Genomic DNA, 12,649 nt, shown 5'->3' with positions numbered 1-12,649 from the left:
TACTTCCTCTACGACCCCAATGAATGGTACAACAATGCTATGGTGGCTCATTCTAAGTTTGCTTTTAAACTTAGACTCTGGAATCATGGCAACGCCATGTTCTGTATTCTTCGAAGCACTCAACACATGTTGGATGCTAATCCAAACGTTGAAGAAATGAAACGCCTCCTTACTACTGCTATCAATGCCACTGGCTCTCTGAGTGCAAGGTACTACCTTCTTCTCATCAATGCGCTCTCCATGCCTATGCCAGAAAACATCCTCGAAGACTTCAAAGATCTTGCATGGACACATCGATTGGCAGAATTTCGAAGCGACATTTTGGGAGGAACTTCGAGTTATCGATTTCGCTGTCCTTGGTGGAATAGGCCCATGCCTATTTGGCTTACTAGGCGTCGTTTTTGCAACAACTACCACAACTGTGCAGGAGATGGGAGAATTGGAGGCTGGTATTCACTTCTACCTGGGCCAGATCATGACTACTACCTGGTCAATGCTTGCTTCAGGTGTCGTCTCGATACAGAAATTCGCTGGTTTCTCGATCGCTTTGGGATTGTAACTGAATGGTGAAAACCATTTCTAAATGCTTTTTGTCTTTAAGTACTTTGTGTTTTCTTTTGTAATGGTTTTTCCGTTTTAAGCATTTCGATGTAACCTGCCCATCAGTTGGCATTTTTAAATTAATGCCAAGTTTTATTTCGAATCAAATTACTCTTGTGTAATTTTAATTTCTTGTAACATCGGTTTATATTTTTTCAAATATTTACCGTTTATGCGTAGAATTCTCTGATCTTCTTGTAGTTCCTCGATCTCATACGCATTATTCGAAAAAACTCTTAGAATTTTCCATGGTCCTTCCCAACTAGGAGACCATTTTCCTAAACATCGATCCTTTTTATCCATAGGCAAAATGACTTTCCAAACTAAGTCTCCTTGCAGGAATAATTTCGATTTAACTCTTTTGTTATAGGCTTTTGCTATTCTTTCTTTTTGCTTTGTAAGCACTTCTAAAGCCATCAATCTTTCTTCATCAATATCTACTAATTCATCCAACATCATATCCAAATATTGATTTGTTGGAATTTCGATTTGTCTTTGAATTCGAGTAGATTGAAGTAAGATTTCTGTTGGCAATACAGCATCATGGCCATATGTTAATCGAAAAGGAGTAGTATTTATAGATTCTTTAGGAGAAATTCGAACTGCCCATAAAGCTTCATAAAGAAACTCATGCCATTCTTTGGGTTTTTTCTTTTGGCTAGCTTTTCTTTTGATTATAGTAATCAAATTCTTATTTGCTGCTTCTACCTGACCATTTGCCTGAGCATAATATGGTGTTGAAGTCAACAATTTATATCCCATTTCTTCAGCAAATTTTACCATCTTTCGACCAGTGAATACAGATCCTTGATCTGTAGTAATAGTTTCTGGTATGCCAAATCTATAAACAATAAATTTTTGAATGAAGTTTATAACTTCATCTTGAGTAACATCTTTTAGTGGAACAGCTTCTATCCATTTAGTGAAATAATCTATTCCAACCAAAATATATTTGTAGCCTTTGGATGACTTAGGTTTAATTTCCCCAATTACATCTAAAGCCCATCCTCTGAATGGCCAAGGTTTTACTATTGAATGTAATTCACTAGCTGGTACTTTTTGAATTCCAGCATGTTCTTGACATTCTTTACAACCTTTAGCAAAGTTTATGCAATCTTTTAACATGGTTGGCCAATAAACACCTTGTCGAAACAAAAGCCATTTTATTTTATGGCCTGCTTGATGTGTACCACAAGCACCACTATGAGTATTCGATACAGCCAAATATGCTTCTGCTTCACTAAGGCATTTAAGTAAAACTCCTTCTGGAGTCTTTTTAAATAATTCATTGCCTATTATCACATAACTCAAGGCTCTATATTTGACTTTTCTACAAGTTGTGCCATCTGGATTTTCCAAAAAATTGACTATGGGTTTTCGCCAATCATCATCATCCAAATTGTTAATGACCAAAATTTCAGAAAATTTTGCACTCTGAAGGTATCCTTGAGATGTTTCCATGCCCCCAAGTTTTGGTCTTAACAATTTGTTAGGCACAATGTCCATCGAATTACGCTTTGTTTTAATTTCAATAACCTCTTGCTCTTGTTCCTTCGAAAGTTTGTACCCAGAAGCCAATTGAGCTAAATCATTAGCTTCTTGATTTTCTGCTCTAGGAACATGTTGAACTTCAATTTGAACAAAATGTTTAAGTAATGCATTAACTATAGTGTAATACATTATCAAAGTTTCTTTGAGGCATTTATACTCTTTTGTTATTTGCTTTATTACTAATTCAGAATCACCTCTAATAATTAAACATTTTGCCCCCAGTCCGAGCAAAATCTCTAAACCATTTATTAAGGCTTCATATTCTGCCTCATTATTCGAACAATATTGACTAATTCGAAATTTATATTTGGTTACTTCATTTGTTGGTGAAACAATAACTATACCTATTCCAGAACCATTTTTATGACTAGACCCATCGAAATACAATGTCCATGGAAATGTTTCGATGCCCCCAGTCACAGGTTCTTCAATGGAATGATCAGCAATAAAATCAGCCACTATTTGGCCTTTCACAGTTTTCAAAGATTGATAAGTTAAAGAATATTCTGTGAGTGCCAAAGCCCATTTACCAACTCTACTATGCAGAATAGGTTTAGATAACATGTGCTTAATAATATCGAAATGGGAATAAACATAAACATCAAAAGGCTTTATATAATGTTTAAGTTTCATACATGAGAAATATAAACAAAGACATAGTTTCTCACTAGGATGATATCTTGTTTCAACATCACTTAAAACTCTACTAAGATAATAAATGGCTCTTTCTATACCATTTTCATCCTCCTGTGCTAACATACTCCCTATAGTTCTTTCAGATGATGCTATATATAACTTCATCTTTTTGTTTTTCAACAAAGGTGAAAGAATAGGAGGATTAGATAAATATGACTTTATGTCTTCAAATGCCTTTTGATGTTCAGGCTCCCATCTAAAAGTTTCCTCTTTCTTTAATCGAAGTAATGACGAGAATGCTTGCGCTCTGCCACTGAGATTAGAGATAAATCTTCTGAGGAAATTTATTTTGCCTAATAAAGACTGCAACTCTTTTTTGGTAGAGGGTGCTTTAGCCTCCATTATAGCTTTAGTCTTATTTTGATTGATTTCGATGCCCTTTTTATGGACAACAAATCCTAAAAAATCACCTGCACAAACACCAAACGCACATTTTAATGGATTCATTTTTAATCCATATTGTCTCATCCTTTCGAATGATAACCGTAAATGTTCTAAGTGTTTGTTTTCAGAAGATGATTTCACAACAATATCATCAATGTAAATTTGCATAAAATCTTCAATAAAATCATGAAACATTGAATTCATTGCTCTTTGATATATAGCACCAGCATTTTTAAGACCGAATGGCATTACTATCCACTCATAACATCCTAATGCCCCTGGGCATCGAAATGCTGTTTTAGAAACATCTTCTTCAGCAATAAATATTTGATTATAACCTGAATAACCATCAAGCATACTCAAATATTCGAAACCTGCTGCAGAATCTACCAACATTTCTGCTACTGGCATAGGATATTCATCTTTGGGAGTAGCGAGATTTAAATCTCTAAAATCAATACAAACTCTTATACTACCATTTTTCTTTTTAACAGGAACTACATTAGCTAACCAATCAACATACCTTGCAGGCCTGATGAAGCCACATTTGAGGAGTCTTTCGATTTCTTCTTTTATTTTTGGTAGAATCTCTGGTGCAAACCTTCTTGGAATTTGCTTCACTGGTTTCTTGTCTGTCCTGATTGGCAATTGCAACTCTACTACCTTTCTACTCAAACCAGGCATCTCATGATAATCCCAAGCAAAGCAATCCTTGTAATTTTTCAAAAGCGCCACAATTCGATCTTTGAAGCTCTTAGGAATCTTTGAACTTATGTATGTTGGTCTTTTTACAGAACCATCTCCTATATCCACTTCTTCAAGAGGATCTTGGGCCTTCATTTTTATTGTAGATCCCATTGGATCTTCTTCAAAACCCAAAGGTTCATCATCATAAATACAATCTAATTTTTTATCATCAATGAGGTCATCAGAATTATTTTCCACTGAAGCATCGAAGACCTCTTCTTCTTTGGCTGTTTCAGCCAAATCGAAGTTTTTCTCGGCTACATAAGCCGTAATCTTTTCCCATATGCTGGGCTCAACCATTGATCACTTATTGATATCCCACCTAGTTGGTGAGATTCCATTTGCTGAACATCCTTGGTCATCAGTGACCCTCTTGTACGAAGTACTTCTTGTCTTCAGCAAATCTTTTTCCTTTACAGGTATCTTCTCATGGCAATCTTCGTTGTTCACCACTACGAAGTCATCGTCGAATGCAGTTTTCCAACGAAAACCCCATTCTGGTGCAAGTTTTACAAAGAATTTTTCTTCTTTAGTCATAGAACTTGATGCATCATTTTCCATGAATGGTGCAATAAATTGAAGCTGTTTGTCAAAGTTCTTTTTGTTGATATCTTGATTATCAACTTCAGCTTTAAAATAATAACTCTGATCAGCCTCAATATTCTCTACCAAACCATCTTTCCTCCAAATCACAATCCTTTGATGCATTGTAGAAGGAACTGCACCTACAGCATGGATCCATTCCCTTCCTAATAATGCATTGAAATTGGCTTTAGAAGGAACTACCAAAAACACAGTTGCTCTGGTTATGCTTCCTACTACCAATTCTAGTTCGATAGCACCAAGAGATTGTCCAGTAGATCCCTCATAATTAGTGAGCACTACATTATGTGGTTTCAAATCACATTCAGAAATACCAAGTTTCCTTAGAAAAGATTGTGGTAAGAGATTAACAGTAGCACCACCATCTACCAACACTTTGTTAATTCCAACACCATTTAATTTAGCTTGAATAAACAAAGGCTTTAAATGAAGCTTCATGCTATCATCAGGTTTCTCGAACACTGCATGTTGATCTTCGATGCAGCCATTATTCATAACATAATAACATAGAGGTCTATGACGAGCCATTTCCTCAGTGAAATCACATTCATCATCATGATTGGCCTTCGAAGATACATCATGTGCATATTCAATTGGTAGTACAGAAACCACACATATAATGTCAAGACTTGGTTCAGAATCTGAAAAAGTAGAAGTTAGAATATCATCATCCCCTTTAGGGATGTTTAAAGCAGAAGATAATGGAGGGAAAATTCTTTCAGTAGCTGGTTTTTTAACCATTTCGAAAACTATTGGTTGTTTTCCCTTACTTTTGTCACCATTAGTGACATCTTTTAAAACTCCTTCCTTTTTCTGGCGTTGAAAACGGCGCCATTGAGTTCTAGTCATAGGATTCTTACCTTTATAGTTATTTTTGTAAGCATACTTGTTAGGATTAGAACTCTCTGGTTGGTCTGGAACTTTGACAGCTCTTTTTACCCATTTTGTTGGTGGTGCTGGAGGCGCAGAATGACCAGTTTTCTTGCCTCCAGAGAAAACCCAAGTATCAACAGGAGACTTCGATGAAGGAACGAACGTCTTCTTATGGTTCTTCATTTGATACTTCTCTGAAGTTTTCATCTTGTAAGGAACACCTCTTTTGTTAAAGCCAAACTTAGAACGGTTCTCGAACCACCCTCCTTTACGTTTTGTTTGAGGTTGATATCCTTCAACTGATTTCGCAGCTTCTTTATCGAACACTGCACTACATCGAGGACAAAGCATAGCATGGGTGTTAGATATTTTACATCGGTTTAAAAAATCAACCAAATCTTCTTCAGCCTTTGGATATGCTTTCTCCATTTCCTTGGCCAATTGATCTTCAGTAACCACTGGCTCTTCAATTCGATGGTCCTCAGTAACCATTTCTACATCAATATTATCTGAAATTTCCACCATATTGATAGAAATACCAGCAAACATGGATTCTACCACATTGGTAGACACATCAGCAAACATGGACTCTGCCTTTTTCATAGGATCTCCATCCACTTGTTGTTTTGGTTTTTCTCCGAATTTTAGCCTCCCTTCATCAAGAGCTTTTTGTACAGAATCCCTGAAACGAGTACATCGAGATAGGTTATGACCTAAAAAACCATGGAATTTACAAAATCCTCTTTTCTTCCTTTGTTCCAAAGGAGGTAACTTCATATTAGGTGGCACCAATATTATGCCATCATTAACTAATAGATCAAAAATTTCTTCACTTTTAGTAATATCAAAGGTATAAGTTTTAGAAGGATATTTGTCACTCTTGGGATCTTCGGGATTTTTTCCATTGGATGGCCTCAACATTTTACAAGCATATGGAGGTCCATCTTTTAATTCTGCCAGGTTTATATCATTGTCTTCAACGATATCTAAACCCCAATCGAATTCAGGTTCACTATCTCCTGTTTCTATATAGGCAATTTTTTCTTTTTTAGAAAATTTGTTATGAGTTCTAGTTTTTTCAGCTTTAAGTCTTTCAACTTGTCGAACTCTGTCTGCCAATTGGGCCATGTCTCTTAAGTACTGGGTATCTAATTTCTTTCGAACAGAATAATCGAGGCCACCAGCAGCCATTTCGACTAATTCATATTCTGGAACAGAAGTAAAACATCTAGCCTTAAGGAGACGAAACCTATTGAGATAATCATCGATTGACTCATGACTTTTACGTCGAACACTGGCCAATTCTTTCAAACTAATCTTAGATTGACCCATGTAAAATTGTTCATGAAAAGCTTTTTCTAATTGGTCCCAACTATAAATTGAATGAGGAGGTAAAGTTGTAAACCAAGTAAAAGCATTTTTTGTCAAAGAACTTGGGAAATATTTCATTCTCAAATTTTCATTTTCTGCAATATTTCCTGCTTCCATGAGAAACCTAGCAATGTGTTCGACAGTAGACTCATCAGTTTCTCCAGCAAATTTGGTAAACTTTGGAATTTTCCAATTTCTAGGCAATTCAGCATCTAAAACATACTCAGACAAAGGAGACACAAAATTTGGTCGACGTAAACCCATATTAAAACCACTTTGGGCTAACAAGGCCTCGACAATACCCGCTATATTATTCTGACCATCGAAATTGTTCCGACGGGCTTGTAAAACCACTTGATCGGCATCCTGGTTTCTATTAACCAAAATGGGTTGCCTTTCAGGTTCTGCCTGAATTTGTGGTTGTACTACTTGTGGTTGGACAATATTTTCATGATTTCGAACCACTGGTTCATCAGCAATTATTTCAATTGCCCTCACATTTCGATTTTGAGGCAATGGGTTATTTTGGATTGGTGGAGCGCCAAAGAAATTGGCAATTCTTTCCATTTGATCAGACAACCGTTGATAACTAGTGTTGGTGTCTCGAATTAAAGGATTTATGACAGTACCAATTTGTTGGGTCATCATATTAACCATATCATGATTAGTTTCTTCCATAGTTTGCCTAATGGCAGCCATAGAAGCGTTGGTTAAATTTTGTTGGGGACTTCTATATGTTGTAGATACCCCAGGACCAAAAAGTGGTGGTAATGAAACATTTAAATTCTCTGAAAACATATTACCACTTGTTTGTAAGCCTTGCATCAATGATGATGGCATACCATATGGCATTGATCTATGATCCCAAACTCCTTGAATAGAAGTATTATTTGGATAATCATGTGAAGTTTGGGTAACCATCGAAGGCATGGCTTGAGAAATTACTGTGGCCATCGAAGGCATGGCCTGAGACGATGTTTGAATAACTGTATTACTAGTTGGAATAGCCTGGGATGTTCTAACATTCCCTGGGGATGAAACATCATCTTCAACCGTCACTTGATCCACATCTTCATTTGAAGATGTTGGATTTGTTTTCTTTTGGTTGTTAGCGCGTGTCATATTAAGAAGCAATTTCTTGTTTCTTAATTGCATACACAACAAAACAAACCAGAATTAAAAGAAACTCTAACAAAAACTATAAACAAAAACACAAACGGTCCCACTGGGCGTGCCAATTTGTTTACGTTGGATTTTCGTAAACAACCGCTGGTTTACAAATGGTAACTTGCAAGATCAACCAGTAAATCTTAGGACATATTGTGTTTGTTCTTGTTGTTAGAAATTCTGCGTTTTTGATGCCAAAAATATAAGAAATATGATAAAAACAATCGAATTCAATCCACTTGAACTCAATCGAACTTAATAAAGTAAAGTGCAAGAACACTTAAAGAACAAAGGGTAAATTGCATTGATTAAACAAAGGTTGGTACACAGATTCATACATTGCAACTTGTGACTCGTTTCTCGCTTCCATACGGATACTTTGAGTATAAGTTTGTATGACGGAATTGTGACCTGTTTTTCCTATGAAAAACTACTATTTATACTAAGTCTAAAAATAACTACACTTCTTTGAAATTCAAACTACAACTGCCACAAGTCGACAGTTTTACTTATTTGAAAACAAACTTAAAAATAAAAACTGACTTAAAGAATAACTGTTGATAACCACCTTCGAAAACTGCTTTATCGAAGTCTTCTAGCATCTTCGAACCCATATTTGCTTTCAACACAACACTCTGTTCGAATCTTCTTTAAATCTAGGTCAACTATACTTTGACCACATTTATTACAGCTAGTAAAATATATTGGCTAACAGAACCTTAACTAAGGTAGAAGAGACTTGTGTCATCTCATCTAAGCGATCTTGAATGTTTAGTTTAGTATTCAACAATTCTTCAAAAAAAAAAATGGACAAAGAAAAATTTAAAATTTATTATTCAAGAGAGTATTGCAGTAAATATTTAAAAAAATATATATTGTGTAAACTAAGTATTATATGAGGTTGTGCGAAATCCGGTATGACCCAACATAATGGATCGGGTTTGATCCGGTAAAAAAATCGATAGATAAAAAAAAAATAAGGAACGTCACAAGGACGTTCCCATTTAATTTGAAGACAAAGACGTTTTTTAATATTATTTAATTTTTTTTGACAAATATTATTTAATATATTATTTTATAACACTCTTACACTCTACTCTATTCTTTCACGCCAAACAACATTTTCTAATTCATGAATGTAGATTTGCATTTTCTTGGTTCATGTTAGGAATTTTGTGTTTATACGTGTATTGTGTTGTGATGATTTATTTTATGTAGAACCAGACATATATAATAGTATAACAAATATAAAGTTTGTGGGTTGAAAGGTAATATCTGATTTTGTTACATGTTGATCCATGGTCACTACTAGGGCGCATGGGTGTTAAAATCAACAAATAAAATTACAGTGTCGCACCGATGACTCAAGGGTTCTCATAGGCTTATACAATTGGTAAATGAATAAATGTACAATCCTCCCTTTAAAAAAAGTTTATTTTTTCAAAAAGGTAACATTCATTATTACAAACATTTTCTATGTACCAGGATCAAATCATTTATAGCCTATTTGAGAATATGAGTAACAAATAAAGACACATTTGATAATACGGGGTTCAAATTTACCAAGATATTTATGTTTTTGAACAAAATTTGTGCATCGAAATATCTTTTGTCGTAAATCAACTAAGAATGGAACAATGAGAAAATATTTCAAGAAAAAATGAAAAGGAGTTTATAAATGTGATTTTATAAATGTGTAGGTGTAAAGACAGTTTCACCCCTTAAATATTTTGGGACATTGGTATAGAAGAGTAGTGCTTGTGCCACCTCAAGAAGGTGTCGATTTTTCCTCTATGCAATTTCATTTTCTTGGGATGAGTTAACACGTGAGCTTTGATGGACAATTTCATTTTCAAGAAAAAAAATTCAAGACTTTGTTGACAAATTCAGTCCCACTATCATCTCTAAACACTTGTGTTTGCGTGTTAAATTGTGTCCACACCAATTTACACATTACTCTCGAATTCTACCTTTAGCGAGTACAAGTTCCTTTTCATCACTGATTGACTGGTTAATGTGATTAACGCAAACTCTCATTCCAACAAATCTCACAATTTCATTGGAGAAGTTTTTTTCAACATAATCACTTTGATTTGTGGATCAAATATCGATCAAATTATGCTAACTACCGTTTTTGTATTGTATTCAACTCTGAATCTTTTATCTTATTCGGTTTTTTTCAAAGCACAATCAAGAACCCGTTGGACTAAATAATCTTGAATTGTGCATTGTTATAAAGAGAAATTCATTCTCCATTTAAACAAAACAACACCCAACTTCATCGTAGCAATAGTAAATATCTAAGAAAACAAATAATATGAGAACTAAGCTTTCTACTAAAACTAACTTCTAAAGAAGAACCATCAATTCATGGATCCTTCCAAAACAAAGTTGACGCACCATCCTCCACCACCCCACTAATATTCTCCAACAACCACCCCTAACTAGCAAACCATCCCGATTCTATCTTGATTCAAATTTTGCCACCATACAGATCCTCTCACTCCCCCAAAGCATAACCTCCCACCTTCCTCGCCATACCTCGCACATAACACTTTAAACCACAATCTCTCCCTTTCCGCCAACACCCTTCAAACCCATTTACCAAGTAAAGCAAAATTAAACTCCTTCAACCGCCTCACCCACAAACGTCCATTCTCCCTTTTTAAACTTAAAGTATCCCATTTTATCCAAGATATTTTCTTAAAATCCTCATAGCCCCCAATTGTTATTTTTTTTTTACTAAAAATAGAATCATCTGAGGAAGGCTTAATTTTATTTTTTACTTATTATACCTTTAATTATTTATTAATCTTGTATCTTTTAATTCTTATAGTTTATATTTCTCGTACATTAATGAATGACAAACTTAAAAACATTTCTTAATTTTTATGTCAAGTGCTAAAGTAACTTATTATTTATATTTCTCGTACATTAATGAATGACAAACTTAAAAACATTTCTTAATTTTTATGTCAAGTGCTAAAGTAACTTATTTTGTGATCAAGATAGTACTTGTTTGCCTTAGTTGTTTAAAAAATTATTTAAACAAGATATATATGAACGTTTTGACTAAATTGTCATAATTATCCTTTTAAAATGAGTTCAAATTGTTGTTTAGTTAAAGTGAAATGTCGAGACCAAAAAAATAACGTGAAGTGTGATCGTTTACTGTATCTGAAATGTGGTCATAATTGGTTGAAATCTGAAGATAAAAAACTCCTCATTTATTTAAAAGATATATTTTGAGTAAAGACATAAAACCTCACCTGAATAATTTTTTGACAAAACCTCACCTGAATAATATTTATTATATTAACGAAATAATATTAAAATTATTATTGACAGTGATATTTTGACATAAAAACCTGAATAATATAACGTGTCCCGTAATGAATCCGCAGTGTGATTTTGGATTGTTGTGGGAATAATGTTTATGTAAAATGCTTAGATTTCAAGGCCAAAATCAAAGCATGGAAAATGCTGTCATGTATCATGGAAAATGCTTTGATTTCAAGGCCAAAATCACTCCAATAATCATGTGCTGATGACCTTTTTTTATTCCAATTAATTAATTTATTATACTTCTTGGAGTAACTTGACACATATTTGCCAGCAATGAATCCAGAGCATACTGCATACCCTCCAATTGCTTGATGTTATGTACCTCCTACATTATAAATTACTCAATGTTACTTCTACAAATAGGGATGGCAATGGGTACCCTATAGGTAGGGTACTACAGTGCCCTTCCCCATACCCGCATTTATAAAAAATACCCGTACTCGTGCCCGTACCCTCGTGGGCAACAACTTTAGTCCCCTTCCCCATACCCTATGGGTACCTAAGTGCACATACCCGCACCCATTACCCGCACTTTAACTATGAAAAGACAATAAAAACATCACAATTGAAATAAAACTACATTCCAAATTTTTCAAAATTAACTCATAAAATAGTACGAATATTAGTATTTAGTCAAATAAAAAACATCCAAAATATCCCTAAAAAATTGTACACCGGCATGATGGAGTTGTTATTGTATTAAGAAGTTTTTTGGTTTAAGTTTAGGTTTAGGCTTAAAGAGCTAAATAAATTAATTAATTATACACCAAAAATAAATAAATTATTTTATGATATTATATAGATAAGTATATGCGGGGTTGCGGGTCTGGGCAGTATAGTACCCTTACCCGTGCCCATACCCTTTCAAATTTGTGGGTATTACCCGGACCCGTGCCCAAACCCATAAATGTGGGGTTTTACCCTACCCATTGTAGGTATTTTTTGCGGGTACCCATAGGGCTTGAGTCCAATTGCCATCCCTATCTACAAATCTCTATAATCTAAAATACGTAAACTTTTGCTTTTTATTTTGACTAAATAAATAAAGTTTTGCTAAGAAGTACTCTAACGGTATTTGCTTCTTTTGATTGCAGGAAATAACGGTATTTACAAAGAAAGGAAAAGCTAAAAAATATCAATGAAACGTATAATATCGATACCTTAAAGTGCTTTAAGACTTTAATTGTAATTTAATATTTTTTATTTCTTAAATTAAATACTTTCAAAACACTCCTAACACGTATCATAAGAAATATTCCATGCATTTCACGTGTTTGGAAAATGATTGAATAACACACTTATACATATGCGT

At 34.4% G+C, this 12,649-nt stretch overlaps 1 protein-coding gene across 1 annotated transcript; it reads right to left on the bottom strand.

The window, feature by feature from the left end:
• Positions 1 to 3,794: 3,794 nt before the first annotated feature.
• Positions 3,795 to 7,402, bottom strand: LOC146923948 (uncharacterized). Its single transcript, XM_085709026.1, has one exon. The coding sequence runs from the start codon at positions 7,390 to 7,392 to the stop codon at positions 4,282 to 4,284; it is 3,111 nt and encodes a 1,036-aa protein (XP_085565152.1). The 5' UTR covers positions 7,393 to 7,402; the 3' UTR covers positions 3,795 to 4,281.
• Between the last annotated feature and the right edge of the window lie 5,247 nt (positions 7,403 to 12,649).

Source organism: Medicago sativa, chromosome 5 (assembly GCF_051527215.1).
Source record: "Medicago sativa cultivar Bolivia chromosome 5, Bolivia_mono, whole genome shotgun sequence".
Classification (NCBI taxonomy): Eukaryota; Viridiplantae; Streptophyta; class Magnoliopsida; order Fabales; family Fabaceae; genus Medicago; species Medicago sativa.
Note: the sequence above shows the minus strand (reverse complement) of the source record. Positions and strands in the feature narration are given on the sequence as shown.